Below are 23,570 nucleotides of genomic sequence, written 5' to 3' on the forward strand. Positions count from 1 at the left end.
GTTGGTATTTGTAGTTGGGATGTTTAGAGGATCTTTGAATCACCAGATGCTTCTTCTGCCAACTGTATGGCTTCAGGGAGTGTAAAGGAAGATATAGCTTAACACAAAGAAAGATTCTTGTGTTTCCTTTTACTAGGTCTATAATATGGGTTGTATATGTAAGAAACCTGAGGATCATAAGTGGTTTTGTGCTTAGGGTAATGTAGGCATGGTTTCTTCCCTTAAATTCTCAAGGTTTGCAAAGAGAAGTAAGTCAGGTCTCTGTCACATTTCTCTGGGAACATGCTTGCTTCAGCACAGGTACCCAGTTTGTTTGGTATTGTCTTCACAGCATGGGAATTCTGTTCCCTTCCAAATACCAGCTGGACAGCAGGCACGGTGATCCGAAGGTCTGCCCTGAGCTGTGTGCTTGCTGAGTAGGAGGTTATTTTCTAGGTCCAGGCCAGTGGAAATTTGAAGGCACTTGTCTGTCAGCAGTTGGTGAAGCAGTTTTAACACAGCAAGTATGATGGTAAGGGTGATGAAGAAAAGTAGGGTTAGGGACATTTAGGTCTTTAGCAATGTGGTCACTCTTAGTTACTCAGAAACAAACCTTGTATTCCTCGGTAAGTTTGTTCCTTCCTGATTTAAGATGCCTTAGCATGGAAAGTGTTGTGGAAAATTGGAACAGATAATTTGTTGGCTTTACTTGGTTGGTGGTTTGGTTGGTCTGTCATTTATTGCTTTGCTTAGTTTTTTTCTTTTTTTTCAACAGTCTATCCAGACATCTTGATTGCCCTGCCCTGCTTGTAGGGATTTATTTTAATTATAGCTTGAGTTAACTTTTCTTTGAACATGTTAAGGTATGTCTCAAATACATATGTATTTTTTTAAAGGCAGATATTATATAATGTATCTGGTATGTTTTGGAATGTGCATAGTTCTTTGGCAACTGTTAAGCAAAATTATACCTTTACCTATATTGTAGTGTAGGAAATTATTGTACTCTTAAGTTACATACTGAGTTATTTTTTAAATATGAAGTCATACCCTTGGGGATAAAGTATGATCAAAACCCATTTGTATTTAAGAAGTTAGGTTAAATATTGTCAGTGTTAATATTTCAATTTTGTTAATATTTGTACCCAGTGAAATGACTTGGCAGCCTTCAGGGCTAATACCCAGTTTCAGACCCAGGTGTCAGACAGGACTCTTTCCTCCTATACTTTGTTTTCTATGTCAGGACAGATCAAGTTGGAATAGTAGAGGCCTATTTGTATCTGGGAGTAAATTAAACTAAATGAAACAATGTTTCCAAAATCCAGTTGTGAAAAGTGTCGGTAGGTGTGTTAATGTGCATGAGCGCCTGAAAGGTGGGTGTAAAGCTTGTCAGTTTTCATTAATGTGGCTCCCTTCCAGAGATCAATATATCTGGTTTCTGAGCATACAGGCTTAAAAATACTAAGCAAATGATGAAAAATTCTGGACCTTCTGAATTGGAATCCAGCTAGGAAATCAAAATCTTTTGGAAACTGCATTTCAACAGCCATTCAGTTTGTGTATTCACCACTTCTTACCAGTATGGTAGTGTGCAGGATATAAGCAGATCTGTAAGGTAAAGAGTCTGTAGATTTTAATTACCTGGAATCAAGCAAGATTAAGCAGTGTTGTTTATTTTTTCACTTCTGTTTCACAACAAAGGTGTGTAAATATGCTTTCATGGTTTTTTGTTTTTGTTTTTGTTTTGTTTAACCTAGTGTAAATGGACACCCTTCAAGCAGCAGCAAAGTGTAACTTAAGGTTCAAGTTGGCTCACTCATGTGTTTTGTAATTTAGTGTTTTGGTGTTTTGTTGTGATGTTTTTTGTGTGGTTTTGTTGTTGTTCTTGGTGTTTGGATACCATGAAAGCCAGGGAAGAGGATCACAGCATCCAACCATCAGAAGCAGTAGCAGTCAGTTTGGGAAGTATTCTGGGAGCTGAACTGATTATCGGCTCTGTGTTAGGCTGTTGATACACTGGCCACTTGAGTTTTGTGCATTCAATACAAAGTAGGTGCTACTGATTTTTTATTTTTTATTAAGGAGATATTTTTAGTATGAAGAAAACTGATAAGGAGTCTGAAGAGGGGATATTTATTAAAATAGCTACATATTGGCTATATATAATATTTTACCTGTTTTGGGGTATATCCTTTAATAATGAAACTCATGTTTGGTTTGTTGTTTTTGTGTGTATCTATGTACATTTGCATCTGAATCATTAGAGTAATAAATACATAAATATAATTCTTTGTCTGTCCTCATTGCACTTATCTCCTGTCATTGCAAAATACTGGATATTCCCTTCACTTAATCTTCCCTGCTGATGTGTATGTATTATGGAACTCTAATGGCATTTGATTGTAACAATACTGCAAGTACTCTTCCTGTGATAAAGTCCAGTTACTTCAACATATATTTGGGAATATGAATCAGATTTGGTTTTCCATGGTAGGAGGAGTTTACAGCCCGTGGGTTGAGGCAGTTTGTGGCTACAATTGCCATGGAGAGGGCAGACATAGCGCAGGCAGCCCCTCACAAGCATACCAAGCTTTGCCCAACTGTTATCATAGAATCATAGAATTGGCTGGGTTGGAAGGGACCTCAGAGATCATCGAGTCCAACCCTTGAACCACCATTGCAGTTGCTAGACTGTGGCACTGAGTGCCACATCCAGTCTCTTTTTAAATATCTCCAGGGACGGAGAATCCACTACTTCCCTGGGCAGCCCATTCCAATGCCTGATCACCCTCTCGGTAAAGAAATTCTTTCTAATATCTAACCTAAACTTCCCCTGGCACAACTTAAGACCATGCCCTCTTGTCTTGTTGAAAGTCGTCTGGCAAAAGAGCCCAACCCCCACCTGGCTACACCCTCCTTTCAGGGAGTTGTAGAGAGTGATGAGGTCTCCCCTGAGCCTCCTCTTCTCCAGACTGAACAGCCCCAGCTCCCTCAGCCTCTCCTCATAGGGTCTGTGCTCGAGTCCCTTCACCAGCCTGGTTGCCCTCCTTTAGACCCACTCCAGGACCTCGATATCTTTCCTAAACTGAAGGGCCCAGAACTGGACACAGTTATGCCCATGGGGAAGGGGTTGTGGCCATGGACACACAACCACAGACCAGGCAATGATTTTGTTGCCCAGTTAAATACTACCAAGTGGTTGGTCAGGCCAGTTGTTAGGGCTGGGAGTGTTCTTAACTCCCAGAATCACTGGGGCAAAGGACCACTCAGTTACCCTTGTGAGCATCCAGTGGGACCACTTGGAGGTGTGATCTCTGCAGCTCAGCCCAGTTGTGACTGTGCTCTCAAGCTCCTAGGTGTAGGAGGGAGAGTCACAGCTGCTCCCCCCTGTTTGCCTGCACTTCATTGAATTTCATCACTTTAACATTCAGAGCACTAGGCAGAAAACATCGTGTCGACACCTGCCATGAGCCTTTGTGAAATGATTGCTTGTTTTTTGTATACTGAATTTTGTTACAACCTTATTATTTTGGAGTGGTTCAGGAAGTGTGCACCTGCTTGAAATATTTTAGTATTACCAGTATGACATTTAGTATAACATTTCTGATTGAAATCTACAAAATTATTTTTTTCAATTTTAGAAGAAGAACGAAGAGAATAATTCTATATTAAATAATATTTTTTGTCTCAGTGGATTAAGATACTACACTACAGTGTAGTGTAAGATATTACTACAGTGATAAAATCTTAACTATTCTGGTTATAGTTTTTCATCTTCCTTCTTGACTTTGAACATTCTGAAGGAGTAAACCTTGTAAGCAGAGATTATATTATTTTCTAAAGATAAGCTCTTTCCTTCCTTGCTTTCTAGGAAATGAAAACCATTTGTCATGGGAATAGACTTCAAAGTTAAGCATGTATATTTGACAAATAAAATAATGTAAAAATCATTAAGTGCTTCTTGTAATAATCAAGTCAGAGGCTCCATATGGCCAATGGTTTTGTTGTACAGGCAATACAACAGAATTGTACTGTTTCAGGCAGTGTCAGAATTGAGAAAACTAGATTTGGTAATAGGTAATGTGACTTACCTATTATGAGTTTTCAGTTCCACAGAATTCAGAATAGGTGCTTTATAGTGTGGTTTTGGTGGTTTATTTTTTTAACAGATACATAAATAGCCAGTTACTGATTGATCATCAGTTTCAAGTCCTTCGTCTTACGTTTCTCTGTATTGTATTACTTTTTTATTATTCTTTTTCTGATAGCTGAATACAGATGCTCATGACTGTACATTGCTTACATTGCCTTTTCTTTCCTCCAAGGGGCTTTTTGTAAAAAGGAAATAAATCCTACTGAATTATTTTAAATATGTAATTATGTTGCTTACTACTTTGGTGTAATTCTGTTTTAGCCATGAAACAGTGAATTATTATTTATTGGATCATTAAGTCCCAACCTCAAAGATAATTCATTGTCCTAAGCAAGGTAGAAGTGCCAGTTTATTCCAAAATCTTTTTCTTGCTTCAGATTCCTTCTCTGAGGTAGGTAAAAGGATTAACTTGTTCTTCCATATAACAAACTGCCATATTTTATGTTCAAGATACCTAGTTATTTAGTTTTAAAAAATGATCCTTGCGTAACATTCAAATATTAGTCTGTCATGATCTTTTTTTTTTTTTCTTCCCTAGCACATTTATCCTTCTCATGAACAGCCAATAGTTTCGACAGTTTTCAGCAACTCCTTTTAGACAGACCTTTAATCCTCTAGTATTGCCTGTCTCCATCATTACAAATACAAGTATAGGCATGCTAGAGAAGGGGAGAATGTTTTCTCTGAGAAAATACTTAAACAAAAATTGAAGTGTCTTAATGTGTAATTAAAATAAGGAAGCTTATATATAATTAGAAAAAAAGGTATACTCTTTCACATATGTATTTAAAAAACTTTTTATAATTTGGGAAGCTTCAGAGTGGAAAACATATATGGAATGCACTCTGTTCCATTAGAATAAAAAATGCCATTTTAAAAATATATAATGGGAAGGAATTCATTGCTCCTCCCATCCATATTTCTAGAATTTCTTGTCTGATTCTTTCTACATCTGTTGTTTGTGACACTAATTGGAACATGCTACAGTTTCCTTAGGAAATGCCACTTTTCTCTCTATCTCCACGCTATTACCTCTCTACCTTGCTTGAGTCTGCTATGTTAATGTAAAGACACAGTGATCCTATTCCTTTGCTTTCTGTAAATTAAATTCTGGTCCATAAAATTCTTGAGTGAACTTAAATTTCACTTTATATTCTGATAAAGAGCAATATTGCTTCAGCCTTTTATATAAGCAGCATGAAATGCCAGGAGCTGACTTATTTTCTTGGTGTCTGCTAGATTGTGATACTATAGTAGAAAGCATTTTATTTTTCAAGTGAAAATAGTTGACTCAAAAAAAGAAAAAGTCTATCTGATTTCCTTAGTCTGAACATGACCACCTACTGGCATCCAGGATCTATTGCCTGTCTTCAGCTGTGTCCTATGAATCCTTTCAGAAATGGTTTCCCTTCTAGCACTGTAACAAAGAGAGGGGAAAAGTTCTTGAGGATAGATTTGCCATGCCAGTGGAGGCACAGTTAAAACAAATTATCTTTTATAATTAAAACAGCAACTGCATGACTCAGATTTTATGCTAGGCAGGTGGAATGCTTTGTTGTGGGTGATTAAATTACAGTTCTTCTGCTCTTGGATATTTTACTGTTTTTCAAGGAGTTTTCCCACCTGTGATAAGACCAACTTTGTCTTTGTTTGGCTTACGCATTCCTCTTTCACGTGGGCAACAACCAAGATTATTGGCAGTACATGTCTGTTCTCTCTGAGGACAGATGTTCTGTCTATGTTAAGCATTTGCCTCCACCTTAAAAGAACAGAATTCAGCTATTGTTTCTTTCAATGAATTTTATTACTGGAGAAATAAAGTAGGGCAGTGAGAGAGACTCTGACTTTCTGAATATTCTAAATATTTTTGAAAATTAAAAGTGAATGTTTGAGCTCCTGGCCACCAAAAGTACTGTTTAATGTTATAGCTACAGATTTTTTTAATCAGTGAACCATCAGTGAGTACAGAAAAAAAGGGAGAGTAATTTTAGGAGTATTAATACATATTAAAAATATATGTATTTTCTAACAGAGTGGTATTATTTTACCTGTATATCTTGAACTTAGCCATATGGATGCCATTTATTAGCTAATGCGTAATTCTGTATAAATACAAAGTTGATTTTGTTTCTGATGAATTTTGTTACTCTATCAAGTTTCAGATATTTTTGACGTATCAGGTCCTGTGAAAATAAATTGTTACAATGGTAATACTTTCATTTCAAAATCTTTTTAATTTTTGGTGTTGGTTTTTTTTTTTTTTTTCCCCTCTGCAAAACTTCCCCTCAGTAGCAGCTAACTGAGTTAGTTTCAGGTTTGTGAAGAATTCTAAATTAATTTGTTTTCATTTAAGGATGTTTTAAGAATGCCTCATGTATATCTGTTGGCATCAGACATTTCTGGAATGTAGAGTCAGATAATTAAACCAGATAAATTAAAAACAAAATAATTTAATTATTAAGAGGTCATTACTTACAATGTTAGATGACGTTAGCAAAAATTGATGACTTGCAGTAGGGGAGGGAGGAGCATGAGCAACCATGGCTTCAAATTTTAAATGATCTATCAGTGGGAAAACAGCACTACGTGTTGTCAGTAGTACCCGAAAGCAAAAGATGCAGAAGAACTTTGACAGGACATCTATTAGGTTTGAACTTTTCACCTGTTAAGACCAGTTCTCCCATAGGGGGTTTAGCTTTAAGTCTTATACAGTCAGTAGAATAGCAGCAGAAACTTCAAACTGTAGTTAACAGTAGCTAATTTTACATAATACATGGGAAATAGTGTCATTTATTGAAAAGTTGAATTAACTTCTGAATGTGTTTCTCTTGTGATTATATTGAGTTTTTAAGTGGTCTGTTGCAAACTCCATCACCAGGCTGCTGCTGCCAAAGTGACGAAATAGGCAGTTCTATTGTCACCATCTGTTTAAGGAATCCACAGCCAGTCTTTCGAAGTCTGGTTCAGTTTTCAATAGAAGAGCATTCTTTTAAAGAAGGAATTATGTCTGTGTTCCTGTTTTCTTTCTCTTCTGCTCCCTTTGCCCTCGAAAGGATCCAAAGCATCAGTGGTGATTCATACTGGAATTTCCCACAACTTCCCCTGACTTCCTTCTGTACATCCAGTAAATTTCTCTGTTGATTCTCCAATATTATATGATATGTTGGCACCGTTCATCACAGTGTAGAAGCTCTAGGGCAATCTGGACAGAAATAAAACATAATTAGCTCATTTTGCAGATAATTCTCTTAAACGGTTTTGTTCTTTTGGAAACTATTTGATATATATGGATAATGTTTTTAGAATTGAACGGATGGTGCATTGACCAGATTCAATAGAGTGTCTTTTGAAGTACTTTGTGTTCAGTTATAGAAATACTTATTTCTGTAAGGCAGTGTTCAATTGCATGTAATACTTAGAACATCCATTTCTTCAGAAATTATTCTAGTTGTGTATTATGAAGGTGTTTGGGAGGAGGAAAGCTTGCACAGTTTGGTGTGCTGTGTTCCAGGATTAACTAATGCTGCTCAGTCTTGCCATTTGTGGTTGGCAGAAGCAGCATGACGCTTTGGGCAAATTATATTGCTGATGGTGATGATTCAGAGGACCAATTATATAAATTTATATTAAAATGTAGACTTCTGTAAAGAAGATGTTCTGCAGCTTTGCGGAACAGCTTGTGTCTCACTGAGCATCCATGAAGCAAAAACATGAAGGTCACCCTCCAGAGCAATAGCAATTGCATGTGCTTGCAGAAAAGTTTCAGCAAGTCGAAATGAAATTTGTAATTCCAACATGAGGACCTAGTCATGGTGCAAGAATAGCTTTATAATGGGTTGATCAGAGGGATGGGGGGTGGATGAGCAAATACTAGCTGTGGCAGTGAGCTGATGATGCCGTTATGAGTGCTAGAGAGAAGAGACCCTTGGGAGGGAGGCTAACTTCTCTCAGGTAATGACTTAAGATGTAATGATGCATAATAAGCAAGTTGGTTCTGTTCGGCTGATGTGTGTGTTTCTTCTGTAATGTTTAACTTGGATTGATATTAAATAACCTGAATTTTTAAGTTATAAAAGCAGTACTAAAGTTGTAGGTATTCTCAGAGCCTCCTGACCCCTGTAATTGAAAGGTGTTTAGAAATCTGAGTTCATCTGTTTACAAATTCTGCAAGACAACTTTATACTTGGATTTTTTTGTTAATATAAAAAAACCTATTTCTATTATGCTCAACTCAATTCAGAATGTATGTTCAAACCATGTGAATGTCATTTGCAGTAAATTGTGGAAAAACACCTGCTGTTTTTTCCTCTGTTGAGTTTATTCAGGGATTGCACTGAACAAATGGAACTATAAATTGTTTCTAGATTTCCAGCATCAGTCTGCCTTATGATACTGTAGTATTCTGGAGTTCTTATTCTTTCCTAGGGAACTGGATGACCTGCTATTTCTGAAGGAGAGTGGGATTTCTTCTTCTTGCTAGATTTGAAGGACAGGGGCAAGTAACAGTACTCAGCTAAATTTACTCATTTATGGCAGTAAAATTAGCTACTTGTCATAGTGATGGAAGCAATTTGAAGACATCATCTTCGTAATTTAATCTTTCTTATTTTCCACTTGTTTGTATAAGCAAGCATTTTATTTCAGACATCTTTATGAAAAATGCATATCTCACACCTCTCAGACACTGCGTTTGGTTCTGAAGACCTGGGCAGAACCTTTATGTTATATTGGGAGCAGTTTGAGGAGGAAGAGAAAAAAAAAATTCTTTAAACATTAAGATTTTGTATCATGAATAAAAACCTGTTTCTCAGATAAACTACCAATTTTTAGCATGAAGCATCTAATGGACTGCGAGGAAAAGATCTGATTTGGGTTTATAGATGGGTGTTGGTTTTATTACTAGTTTTACTACTATTAGTTTGTGGAATATTTCTTCTTGTTATAAATGGCTTTGGGATATTTGGGAAAGGAGTGACAATTTAATAAATTAGAAGTGTAATAATAGTAAGTAACATTATCTTCAGCATCACACCATATTATTTTGGATGCAGTATAACTTTGAACTTTATGTATAATATATAACTAATATAAGTCCTGTCAGTATTACAAACTATGCATAGTAATTTGTCAAGTTCAGTCCCACTTTCAGACATTATTTCTTCTTCAGAAATGGTGTCTTGACTCTTTATATGCAAGACAGAAGAATCTATAATCTGTATGCAGCAATTTGTTGACCTTGAAAATAGAAAGGAGGATGTACAAACAATATGTTACTTTTTTAGCTGTGTGAACGAATCTTTCATCTTGAGAATACTGCCTCCTTTTATAAAGTTGTAATGTCTTCTAATTATAGTGATTAACACCTCAACTTAAAAACATATTGGCTTTCAGGAAATGGGCAAGCTAGCTTTACTGTTTTAAGTAAGTTATGTTTAATTTTTAATAATATTTATCTTCAATATTTATAGAATTATTAAGCTGTATAGATTAATATTTGATTCAGAGTAGTTTCTGGTAGTGTGTTGTCTTTTCTACATGGGAAGGAATGCACTGTTTACTGCCCTGATTTTGTCTGCTCCTGCAGGAGTTTTTTTACCAGTAGTTATTATAGAGTTCTGTGTCAGTGGAGAGTGATCATGCTGTAGAGTGAGTGATAGGTATTAATAAGGAAGCAAGCCTTCTCAATGGGAGAATTAAAAAAAAAAAAAATTAAAAAACAAACCCCAAACCTCTACATTAGCAAAGGAGAAACAGGTAAATTGTTGCATGGAGAGAAAGAGGAGAAAGGGAACTACTATGAGCAATTTTTATAGACATGCAAGGCTTTAAGCCTTGTATTCACAGCAAGAGGTTTTAACATAAAAGTAATGATATTTAGTAATTCATTCATTGGTCATATCATTTTCATTAAAAGAAAAATGAGCATTTTTCCTCCTAAAATATAGCAAGCATGGTTTTCTCAAGGTTAGGGATGGTCTTTACTGTGGATGAAAGTTATTTTGGAGATATATTGCTTTACTTAAGAACTAGTAAAGTTTGTGTTTTATTTCAGAATTATATTTATAGTGAGTATAGTCTGTGTAGGCCCTTCAAACTGGCTTCTGGTAAAAGAAAATAGTTTGGTTCAGGAGTGTAAGTGAGGCTGAAGAACTGCAATTCTGGTTTTGTTCATATTTTTTTGGTTGAAGGTAGGATTTCAAAGAATTACAAGTTGATATTTCATCAAGGAAAGAGAGGTCTCTTGTATTTAGTAAATGAGGAATAGAAAACTAAACTATATATAACAACTTCCTTTAGCCAGTCTTGCTTAAAGACAGGCACTGGAAAGGCTGTAGAAAGAATGGGATGAGATAACTGAGACAAGGTGAAAGCTTCAGTAGCTGGGCTTTAGCTTCAGCAGTTAACAGATGACTTTATGGTGAATTACAATGCAAACATTAAACTTTCTTGTCTTGTTGATAATGTTGCACGGTCAGTTAAGAACTAAACTAACTGGACTAAAAAAATGTTCCTCTTCAAACAAGAGAAAGGCAGAGGTTTTATTTTAATTCTTGAAGCTTTGTATCCTGACTTATATATAAAAAAATTTCAGGTTTGACTCAAATTCTTCTGTCTGTGAATAGAAATGTCTTTAGAATTCTGTAAAATTGTTGTTAATTCATCAGATTTTCTTCTTTAATCAAAGCCCATCTTATTCGTGTTTTTAAAAGTGCTATGGTGTCTTTGTGTTTTGGGAGAGCCTTTTTAATATGCCGAATGTATTTAGGCAGGAAAGAAAGTTACCTAACAAAGCAGTTGTGAAATCTTAATATGGGCTTGTAAGAAAGGTTGTTTGATTGCACAGATTACAGCTAGTTGTTTGAATATTACTACTTTTTTTACTGGTAATTAATGATATTGAAAGAAAAAGAAAACGTTCTACATGTTTTCTGTTCAACAGTTCAACTTTTTCTGTCTGCTGTCAGCTCAAGCTGTTTCTCCTGGGACTTGCAGTTCTGGATATTCTGAAATGTGCTTCTTGATCCTTCTAGTGTCATTACAGTGACTAAATGACACTATATCCAGCATGGAACTCCCATTTGAGAGAAAGATAAAAACAAGTTTTGATATTTCTTATTAGATTAAGCACCTCCCATACTGTTTCTAGGTTTCTGGTTTAGTTCTACTTTATTTATTAGTGCTACACAGATGTTAGTTTTGGCTGCTAGCAGTTCATATGAATGGGTGGATAAATATCTGGCTCTCTTCTAGGGCTGAGATAAGCACCCAGGTTAAAGTTAGGATCAAAAAGGGACTTTGATACCTGAAGTAGAACCATGTCTGAAACTTTCATTCTGCCTCCTGTTACCTGTTTCCTAATTGCAGGGAAGCCTGCCAGACATTCCTCCATCACTGCCCCAGCTTCTCTGCCCTTCTTCTTGCCTACCACGCCTCCTGTGGTCTTAAGAGCATTCTGTCTGCTAACACATTCTGTAACTGTCTGTCTCAGACCTGCCAGACTGGGTTTCATAAGTCAAAATAATTTTCTTCTGAAATCAGTTTTGTAACTGCTTTCTGTAAAATTGATCAGTAGCCTGTGGAATGGAAACTTGGTCCCAGGACTTTTCTTGGTTTTTACACTACGAAGGCCAAGCACTTGGTGTTTACATCTGGTGATTATACTTAGGTGTATATCCAGAGAGGACGTTCAGTGGCTTCTCACCACATCACTGTTTAGCTGAAAGAACATATGTTTGAGTGGCACACAGTCTTTGTTCAGAGCTTTGGGCTCTTCTTGAAGCCCAGTTCATTTTTTTCCCTGAAGATGGTATTTGGGCTGAAGTATTTTGGAGCTTATACATCCCTTCTTCTAAATGTTATACACCAGTTACTTCTTCATTTATTTTTCATTAATTCATCAAATTTAAAAATTAAAATCTTTTGACAGTATTTTTCAACAATGATGATGATGTTGATGAGATTCAAGAATTTGATGCAAATAAAGACTTCCCAGTCTTTCTCCACTATTTCCTTCCTAGCAGTCTTGAAAGCTATCTGCTTACCATTACCTTTATGAAGAATGAGTAGTGTTGAATCTGTCCTATATAGCTTGACTGCTTATAATTCACTTGCGTATATGAAGCCTTGTAGCTATTCCAGTGTGGTGTTCCTAACACGTGTATGCCAGTTTATAAATACTTGAAGAAACCATGAAATTATAGAATAATTAAGAGTAGAATTCCTAAGTAAGGCGTAGAGGACTGACAATTTGTATTACAGTCTCTCAGGAAAATATGTATTTGTTTTTACTGGCCTTTTTTAGGACTGCTTTCAATCAAAGCACTGAGAATTTTCTGTCTATTTAAAGTAAGAATTTAAAATAAGAACAGATTGTCATTAAAAATTCCTTTTAACTGCTTCGTGTGCCATAATGCCTACTAATTAGTCATATAATGGTATATTAGAGAATAAAAAGCTGGAGATTGGGGCTTTACCTGTGGAGAAGGGACAACTGATGCCCGTTAATCAATTTAAACCCCTTACCATGCATTTCATTCTCAGCCTTTGCAGAGGGTACCAGTGAGCAGCTGTGAGCCTCAAGGCCTAGTGGTTCTGTCTAATTAGTCCCACTGAAGGCTTTCAGCCCATTCAGGAAGCCTTAATTTATGTTGAGGGGTTTTGTTTCAAATAACTGTTTACATGAAGTGGAAAAGTCTGTATAGTCGGTTGCCTTTTAGCATTTAGAAACTATGCTCTAAGTGTATTAATGACTCAAAAAGGCAATTTAACCTTGAAAACCCTATTGTAAAAAAACCTACCAAAAACCTTGGATAGTCCTTTGCAAGAGTGAAAATGAACAAAACCTCTAGTTCCTTGTGTCCACCTCTCAAATCATGGTTGATAGCCCAAGCTGTGCTGTAACAGGGATGGATGGATGGATGTAGCTACTTGGACAGCATAAGTTTCTAGTGAAATTAATGTTATGAGTTGGCAGTAAAGGTCTCAGCCTACTTTCATCTCTCTGGAGGCATTAAGTAAGTTCTTCATGGAACAGCCATGGGAGTAGAGAGGGAAGGCATGGAGGTCGTATTTAAAAGTAGTCCACTTAGAAATAAATTAAAGAGGAACATGCAGTCTTAGAGAACAGGTAGCTTCTATGCTTAATAGGAAGCATTACCATCATCCTGAGTACTAGAAGATGAGGTACTTGAGATTAAATTTGTTTCTTTATGTAAGTAGCTTTTTTTCTTCAGCATTTCTGCATCCTTGTAAAATGCTATTTAATTTGTTTAAATGAAAACCCTAATAATATAATTATACCATAGACTCTTAGAGGTTGGAGAAAAATACATTACCCTTTGCTGAAGCAGCATGCTTGGTTGAAGTCTTCAAATCTGGCTACCCATTTTTTATAGGTTATTGCTGCTGTTTTTCCATTTGCCACTCTGTGCAGGGCTGTCTTAACTTGTGAAGCATGCCTTGTGCAGAGAAGTAATCTCATTTATTATATCTACTGATAAAGTTGCAAAAAAGAGGGATAATATTTCCAGGCACATAGATTCCTCTAAGGTTTATTAATTCCCGACATAATCTATTTTTCAACAACCATAAACTACTGCCTTTCCTGGACCTTTTTTTTTCATTCCATTATAAGCTTTGGTAGGCAAAGACAACAGCATTTTTGTTTCTTGGTAAAATTCTCAGATTTAACATGCTATGCAAAGTCTAAACATTGTCTTCATTAATGTTCTGGAGATGTCATGATTTGCTTTTAAGGCTGAACATTGACTGAGGTGGGCTGCATTCCTCTAGGGATTTGTTACTAATCCTTTAAAAGGCCACTTCAAATATTTTGTTTTCTGAAAGTATAAATGACTCTAGACAATTATCCTAAAAATTTTGGTATAGTACTTTTTCTTCTTGAAGAAGCTAGTAACTCGTGTAGAACTGGTGCTATTTAAATATCTTCCTTGAGTGTACCTATCATAGAGGACACCTCAAAAGCTTTGTTTTAAAGGTTTAAATAAATTTCAGGCTGCTGACCATTAGGCTATTATCTACAGGTTTTCTGAATTACTCACTAGGAGTATTCAAGAAAGTAGTATGTTAACTTTTTACCATTTCTTTAGTCAGTAACTAACTGATAAAGCAAGCTTTTTCTTTTTCTCCTGATAATTTCATATGGACAGATCTTAAATATAATTTTCCTGTTGGAAATTAGCGTATACAGAGAGTTCTTTGGAACTTCATTTTGTTTTGAAACTAATTCCTTTCAGTTTTTTCCCCTTTATTCACAGATTGTGTTGTGGTATAAAATGAGATAGAAACACTAAAAGCCACATTGGTAATGTTGTTTTATAAATATATATGTATACCCACATGTAGGTGTGTATAGACAGTAGAGTCGTCTTTTATGAAGAAGGCATGCTGTTATTCTGAGAAAATTGAGGGGTTAGTTCAGCAGTCTTCTAGAGACTGTAAAAACAAAATGAAAGTCCTTTGTACTTCTCTCAGTTCCATTTCTCCCCACATGTTTCATTTGGCAGTGTCAGACTGCATGCTGGGGGAGTGCCCCTCATAGCAGGTACCATGTTCTGGCCTTTTCCCTTCACTCTTCCTGTGGGTAACATTCACCTTGTCGGCTCAAACATCTCCCCATGCTCAGCTATGAGATCATGGAGAAACTTCACTGAGCTGCTTGTTCGTGCTTGCCCACAGTGTGAAAAGGTGATGTTTTCTACCACAATCAAGTTAACATGGATATTACAGTGAACCAATTTGTAGTCTGCATGGGTCTTTAGTGTTTGGACAACAGAAGTTTTTGCATTAGAGCTGCAGTGGAGCTGAAAAATAAACCCTGTGTGGGTTTATTTCTTGGCATCTTGCAGAGAGCTTTCCTCATGACATGACTCAGAGCTCAAAGTGTGAGAAGTCTGGATGCAAAGCTTCAGATGATCAAGTTGTCATAAGGTTTATATAAGACAAAATACACAGGCCTGGTGAATAGAACTTCTTCAGTGCCTGTTATTAGGAAACTCTGTGGTAGCCACTGACAGAGGCTGAAGCGTGGTTGTGTGCAAGTTGTAGCATTTTCACTACAGTCAGAACTATAATCTTGTTGGAAAGGTGTAGGAGTAGCAGAGGTTGCTTGAAATTTTTTAGTATTTTTTTTTTTTAAGTCCGTGCTTTAGATACTGGCATCTCAGACTCCTCCAGTAGCAACTGAAGTCAGAGGAGATAAATACCTTGCCAGAAAGCACAACCAAGGAGAAGAAAACGTAAGACTGAACACTTCCTTACACTGAGAACATTACCTACTGCCTGAGGTTTTATGTAAATATTAGCCTCCTGTATAGCTCAATATACATAGTATTATTTTAAATTTATATTCTATCTAGTTTAATGAAGAACCAGGTCAGGACTTATTTATGCTAGCTGCTGACAAACCAATAGCACGTGTTCATGAACAAAGATAGACTGTGAAGCTATGTCTCTTTAAAAGTGCTCTTGAAAAAAATAATTTCTTTGCAAGAGTTGTATTTAATTTTGGGTTTAGAAGCTAAAGCATGACTTGTACTATTGCCACTTTCAACTTTGTTATTAAAAGTGATTATTTCAGAGAACTGGTCTCTCTTAGAATCCCCTGGGAAATATGTGTTTAGGTATTAAAACAAAGACTCATTGTTAGTATCTCTGCCATACAGTGCCTGCCAATATTGGTTTTGCCAGTATGGTATTTGCACTAGGCAAAGAATTTAAGTAACTGCAAGATGTTGTACGTCTTTCCAGTATTTCCGAATTTTTTAGGTTTTTTGTCTAATTTATGGCTTTTTCTGACCTAATTATGTACGGCCAGAATTACTGCAGAAAAAGGAACAGAAACAAAATAAATCACCATAACATGCAAATGCTTTTTTTTGTTTGTTTTATTTTCCTTGTTTATTTAGCTGGTTACTATGTTATTGACCAGTGAATATTGTGTAAAATAAATCTCTGTAGCTTTCAGTGGTTGTGTTACATCTTCTCTCAGTCTAAGAGCCAGGCACAAGATCAGTCTGGATTTGAGGCATTTTTTAGTACAGCTTCCACTTAATCTTTTGTTTCAGAGAAACATGCAGTTATGGCTTAAAACCCCAGGCACTATGTGGTTATTCTAGGTTTTTTTCCAGCCATAAGTAGACAGTAAATTGCTTGTTTCTGACATCTCCTGGTAGTGACAGAAATGTAATTGTAATTCATGGTGTTTTAGCAACATATAATACTTTAAGGTTATCTTTTGCAGTATGTAATGCTTCAAGGTTATCTTTTTAAGTAGGAAAAATATTTTGTGGGTGCCTACAATGTAAGTTTAAAATCCATGTTCTCAGAATTTAATTCTTATATGTTAAAGTCATACTTGGTATTTAAAATGCAACTTTAATAAATTTAATAAAAAAAATCCTTTAGTAGCAGAAGTAATGAAAAAGAACATTTATTATATTCTTCTCATTAAGAAGAGGAACTCCAGTAGAAAATAAAGGAGGAAAACAAAACCATTCCTTGACATAATGGTGTAAACTGAAAAAATAGTGACTTCTTTTTCATGGTAGGAACAAACAGCATTCAGTGCTTCTTTTTTTGTTACATTTTGCTCACCTGTTTTCCATTTTCTGCTTGGAAAAAGAAAAGGAGATGTTACTCTTTGGGAATATATAGGAGAATTGCAGGTTCTACTGATCTAAAGTGAGAGCCTTACTTTTCACATTTTATTTTATCTAAGTTATTGGAAAAAACTGGACCTATTCCCTGCTCAGTATTTGGAACCAATAAAAACACACCTTAAAATGCATTTCAATAAACCTGTAGTCCTGGGTGGGCAATAATCAGCTGACACAACAGTGCTGTTGAATTCCAGCTATTCATTTTTTTTTCTCATTACTGGCTCACTTGCAGGAGTCTAACACCTCTTTCACCCAACATTTCTTGTTAGTAAAGGAGGAATCTTTTAAAGTAGTTATTGAACTGCTCACAGTTACGACTGTGCAAAGTAATGCTAGGATAAAGATGGAAAATTTAACTGTATTTTTTTTCTAGACTTCGTTTTATACTCAGTTGTTAGAGATGAACAACTGTAAATATAACTCTGTGCAAAGAACAACTTTCTGAGTCTAAAGTGATTCAATGACCAATGCAGTTCTCAAATCAATATTTTGGAAATACCAATGAAATGCATTTCTTGAAATGCAGTTCTTGATCTTTCTGCCACAGTAGAGTTCGAAGGAGAAATGTTAGTTCTTATAATTGACATTTTTGGGAAAATCCAAAGGCAGCATTACTGCCTGCATTAATTATTTCATATCTTTGGTTATGGAGGGAAGACTGCAACATCTCTAAAGAAAATTTCAAATTTCTTAATGTGCACTATTCTTGCAGACTACAAAGCTATGAAATCAGATGTTTTGTTTAGGCTGAGCAAGTGTAGTACATGAAGAAATGGAAAAATTGAGGAAAAGTAAGAAGATCTCTGCACAATTCTCTTATTTTTTTTTCACTGAAAATTATTTGCTGTCTCTGAGAACAGGTAAACCAAATTGGTTAGGTTTTGGGAAAAAAAAGCTGCTTTCAGAAAAAATACTTTGATTTTTCCTTAAGTTATTTTTCCCTTTTACCATGATATGAAATTGCTTTCTTTGTACACTGAGTGTCTGCTCAGTGTGTACTCAGTCTGCTTCCCTCTTAACTGTGTATGGTTAGGGTCTTCTGTGTTCAAAAAGGAAAATACAAATGAATCTTTTGAGGAGAAAACCATACTAGATTATTTTTTTGAGTTGTAACAGCAACAAGATCAGAAAATCCAAGAGAATGGCGAAAACCAAAAAGGTTCCCTTCATGTCAAAGGGATAAAATCCCAAGAAATTTGTGGAGAGATCTGAATTAAAGGACAGTGTAAGCACAGGAAGAATGATGTATTTACTACTCAGGAATATGTCTAGCCTGAGGATTAGAGAAAGTTTTCTAAGCACTAAAGCTAATGTGTTATGGAACATTTTTCCAGTCAACATAAACAAAACCACAAAAAATTTTCCACCACTTTCTGAAAGGTTTCTGAAAGTACTGGGGATTTGGGACCACTCTTCTCTTCTGAAGTATAAACTGTTTGCAAGAACCACCTGATTTTAAACCTGTGGTTTTATTTATTAGCAATTTACTCTTAATTTTGATAGCAGTTAAGCCAGTCTCTCAGGTCTTAGATTATGATGTAAGGTGTTTGAATAAGAAACTTTGTGCTCTGGAAATCAGCATTAAATACTGTTCTTGTGAAATGGAAAAGAAATGGGGCAAAAAGTGTACTGGCTTTTTGGCACCTGGCTAAATACACAGTCCATCATGCAGCGTATTTCTAAGATTTTCTAATTCTTAATAATTTCTTAATTTCTTAATAATTTCTAAGAAATTAATATTTAGATGTGTGGAACTTGGGAAATCAATTTTACCATATCTATCTGAGCAGAAGGTTAGATAAACTGTAGATATGGTCTTGATTTTTAACTATGTTAGGCTGCATGGTTCAAATTTGAGCAACTTTCCCATTTAAGCATATTCTCCACTATTTTTCAATACATGATGTTTGTATATGCTACCAACAGGAAGTTTTAAGGTGGGAATAAAGACAAATCTTGCCTCTATGAGTTTAGCATTCATCTAGTGCCATCTTTCTTTGAACCTTCACATCTGTTTATTTCAGTGTTTGAATTCTTGTAAAAATAGTTGTGGCACAGTACAAGAAACTGGAAACATGATTTCATCTAATTGTTCTTTTAAGTAGCAGCATGAAATAATTAGGATGGCATACTTTAATTGGTGGCATCCTGTTGACTTTTTTATGAAAGACTTGAATTGTAATAAATGCAGAGAACACAAGTTGGTTAGTTCCTATAACTTAGTGCTGTCATCTTTCAAGGAAAAGAAAATGCAGCTGTTAAATATGTCATGGCAGGTCCAAGATGTAATAGGTGCTCTTTTTTTTTATTTTATTTTATTTTATTTTATTTTATTTTTCCGCAAACACCACCCTGGGAAGGACTTTTGACAGGAAAATTACAGGATTGGTGCCCACTGTAAGATTTATGTTGGTAATTGAAGCTGCTTCTTCTCAATAAAGCATAAATGCAGCTTAAATAACTAGGCTAAAAGGAATTATTATTTTTTTAAAAATGTGTAGAAATGTAGAAAGATTATAACTTGTTTGTCGAGGCCATAGTAGCCTCCAGGCAGTTAAAAGCTATGGTTATTTCTCACTATTTGCCAAATCAAATACTCATGCATCTTTTCTCCCTTTCTGCTTCAAGCAATTTAGTGAAATTTTCTGGGTAAATGTTACTTTATAACATGATAGGCTAAACCAAAATATTTTAATGGCAGTTTCTGTAATTTTCACTCCTCTAAAGTTACCCAGCAAAGAAATTTTGAAAAATATATGAGCATTCCTGGCATTTCCTGAGGACTTTTTCTCTGAGAATTTTGAGTCTCAATTTTCAAGAAAGTGTAAAGTTCAGTCTTAAAGCTTTCATTCTGTACAGCACTTGAAATTGGTGCACAGTGGCTTGAAAGCATGGAAAGCATACATGCAGTATATTTGAAAAAGGTATTTCATTTATTTGTTATCTGAGCCAGGCTGACAGAAGCAATAAGAGGTTTGTACTCTATTGTGTGCTGGTTGGCTAGAGTAATCTGTGCAAATACTAATGTTTTACTTACTAGCACATGTGCAGATAAACATTTTACATTGAACTTGGATTTTTATATTTCCAGAGTGACTTTTAGCTTTCTAATTTAGCTTTCTAATCCATCATTTGTGTGCCTTTCATTGTGAGGTACACAAGAAGTGACGAGAAGTGTAAGGAAAAGCAGGTTTTTATCCCTGTCTAGGCCCTTTTGCGTTAGGAAGAGAGATCTAAGACTGGTCACCTCACTCACAGTTGGTGAGAGCAGCATTACTGCATGAGGGGCTCTTTACAAAAGCTGTGTAACAGTTCAGGATGAGGAGACACAAATGCAGTTTATCGTGACTGAGATGTGCTCAGTCTAATACACTTGCAAACAAGTTTTTTTGGTGCTGCAGAAGTGCTGGTTGGAACAATTTTTGCTTGTACTTTTAGCTCTCCTCTCCCTGGATTTACCTTGTGCCCTGCCTCAGGGGGTGTATCTCAAAATCTCACTGGAGAGTCATGAGCAGGATTGGGCTGCACAGTGATGTGCAGCCAGCAAGAAGATTAGGGAGATCCCTTGCATCTGTTCTATCTGCCTAGACTTTACTTTCCATGTTTTGGGCAGTTGTAGGTAAAAGTAAATATAAAATATAACTACTCATTTGCTTTAGGTATTACAAAATCATGCAACATTGTGAATATCTGAATAGAAGTTGGCAAATGAGATATATGATAAAATATTTCTTATAATTTAGGAATATAGTCATAAATAGAATACTACTTATATTATTTTTTCTCAAAGGACTAAATAGTAGTGTTATTGTTGTTTGAGTTATTTTCTGTTTAATGATCAGAAATGTTCATATAAAGCTTCTCTTTTACTGCATACAGAAGGCAATCATACTCTCAGAGACTGGGCAATGTGTGGCCAGTATTAGCTGATTAGTAACATTTAATTTGCATTGATTATCGTGATTTGAAGGAAATGTAAAATAATTTTTACATGAAAATTCTACATTTTAGAGTATTTTTATTGCATATTTATATACTATATATGTATATTATTGCAAAAACACATATAGTATAGATTGAAAACAGAGCTCTTTCTGGGACTGTCCTCTCCTTGCTTTTTTCCTTTTTTTCTTACCAGTTTATGGTCTATTAACCTGAAGTCAATAGACCTTGTATTTGTTTCTGGTGCTTCACAGCTGTTCAAAACCCATGGTATTTATGTTAATAAAGAGTCTTGGCATCTAAAAATGTAATAATCAGGAATTAGTGACCCAAGAGATTAAATTTTATTCATGGTATATTGAAAGAAATAAGGAAAATAGTTATTAAAAATAATAATAATTTTAAAAATAGTAATTTTAAGACCCCAGAAGTGTTGGTAGCTGCTTATTCCTAATCTGGAATTCTTAAGCACCCTGTTAGGTGCCACATTTTTCTGTGATACAGATCTGTCCAGACTAATAGGTTATTTCATGCCAGTTACCAGCTTCCATTTTGAATGAATTTGAATGCTTCTCTGGGAGAGTATCTTGTTTGGTTGTAAAATTTCTTTTATCTCTGATACTGCAGTCTCACATTGTGTCAGAGTTCTAGATTGGAGACAGTAGAATTTTATGTTGTAAAAAGCTTGTCTAGTTTTTTCTGACATAAGAGCTGTAAGAAGCACTCAGGTGCTTTGTGCATTTGTACCTCTGTGGTACTGCTTAACAGATGACTAGGAAGAGTTAATGGTACAAATAAAAGCAGCTTTGTAGGTGCTGGAGATGTTAGACTTACTCTGTAGTTGTTAATTAATGGGCTTTCCAAGAGGTTGAATGAGGTTGACTGTGACTGTGTTTGAGATAGGGCAGTACCAGTTTTGCTGGTAAAAATGGCCTTATATCTGTAAGTTAGTGTTTAATAATTCTACATATGGACATATTTTTATGTCTACATTTGCATATGCTAATAGATCGCTATAAAAATAGGTGATTGAGGATCATGGCAGTTTAGTTCACTAGTAGAGGTCAGCTTTTGAAAAAATGCTTTTGAATGTGTTTACTTGGAAGAACCTTGTACACAGTGAAGTTGTAGGTTATTTTTTTTATAATTTATTTTAAAAAGTTGTATTAGCTGTTATTATTAAATCCTGTACTGTGGGGTAATGGTTCTGTAGCTGAATTGCAAAACGTGATGACTGTACCTGCCAGCAGTCCCCTAAGGAACTTTCCCGTTTTTATCTTTCAGGCTCCCGTCTTCGGCAAGAAGATTTCCCGCCTCGAATCGTCGAACACCCTTCTGACCTAATCGTTTCCAAAGGAGAACCAGCAACTTTAAACTGTAAAGCAGAAGGAAGGCCGACCCCCACCATCGAGTGGTACAAGGGGGGGGAAAGAGTGGAGACGGACAAGGATGATCCGCGCTCCCACCGCATGCTGCTGCCCAGCGGGTCGCTCTTTTTCCTACGCATAGTCCACGGGCGCAAGAGCAGGCCGGATGAAGGGGTCTATGTCTGTGTGGCAAGGAATTACCTTGGGGAAGCTGTGAGTCATAATGCATCACTGGAGGTGGCAAGTAAGTACATCTTTTTTATCTGCTCTTCAGGAACAGCTGCTTGCTTTGATGTTATTTGAAGCTGGAGAAGACGAAGCGTGAGCTGCCTCTGAGGCATCGACTTAAAAGCAGTGAAGGAATTACGTGGTTAATTATTATTGATACAGAGATAGAGAAATAGAAAAAGAGTCAGATGAGTTAGCATATCACTACAGAAATCTAGACGGTTTTATGCAGTACTTTTATGCTTCCATGCAATTAAGGTATTTTTTAGATTTTGTATACTTAATTTTAATTTATAGATATCTTTTCCTCCTCAAGTAACCATGCAAAGTGTAATTGGTAAGAGGAGGCGCAATAACCTTCATTTGTTCTATTGGGGTACATTTGGAAGTGTTGTTGCACAAATAAATGCTAGGAAAAAATAACAGCAGATTTAGAAACACAAAGTATTTTATTTTCTGTAAAAGAAGCAGCCCACAAATTATCTTTCTAGGTCTAAGTATTTGGCCAAGGGAAGCAGCAGTCAAGTATGTTCTACATCACTTTGTAATGCTTATCTCTTCCTGTATACCCTTTAAACTCTTCTTATTTTAAAGGAAGAGAATATACATGAAAGGGTTTTTTAAGCATTCATGTGAGGGGCCAAGGGCAGGTCAAAAATTACTAGTTTTGGGGTACTGACGTATGAAAGGAAATTTTGCAATTCAAAAGCTAGGGATCTGTTTTCAGTTGCTGTTGTAGGCTTCCTCTGTAATCTGTAGCAGTTTCTCTGGTGTCATGTTGAAAACCCAGCTCAGAGCTGTGTGAGTCGCTCTCTGTAAACACTCATCTCTTTGACTAAGAAATTCACGTTGTTAACTAACTCTGATGAGGACTCCTAACTTTCAGACACTTTAATGAAGTGGTGGCTACCCTTGGTGTATAATTTTAGAAGAAGGGTTAGATTTCCATAGCTCTCACAAAAGGCAAAGGAAATAGCTATAATTTTTTTAATTTAGTTGAGCTCGTTGCCTAGTCTTGTTCACATTCATAGAAAATCCCAAGGGCTTTCATCGTTCTTGTACTAGAAGGATCTCAAGCATCACGCATAATATAGTAAATACACACAATTAAGATCTATAACCAGGCTGTTTCCTTGTTGCTGTGTTTAGCCCTTGAAGTAATTAGTGTCTGGTTAGCTGGAACTATGCTTATCCAGTAAATGTATAACCTGCTTAAATTAT

The 23,570-nt window shown here is 35.9% G+C and overlaps 1 protein-coding gene across 1 annotated transcript in view; it reads left to right on the plus strand.

Moving 5' to 3' along the window:
• ROBO1 (roundabout guidance receptor 1) overlaps nt 1-23,570 on the plus strand; it is a 289,711-nt gene that overhangs the window by 15,713 nt on the left and 250,428 nt on the right. Inside the window, exon 2 of the mRNA XM_030447251.1 lies at nt 22,039-22,365. Coding sequence (XP_030303111.1) covers nt 22,039-22,365 — 327 coding nt within the window. The remainder of the gene's footprint in view (nt 1-22,038; nt 22,366-23,570) is intronic.

Source organism: Calypte anna, chromosome 1 (genome assembly GCF_003957555.1).
Source record: "Calypte anna isolate BGI_N300 chromosome 1, bCalAnn1_v1.p, whole genome shotgun sequence".
Lineage (NCBI taxonomy): Eukaryota > Metazoa > Chordata > Aves > Apodiformes > Trochilidae > Calypte > Calypte anna.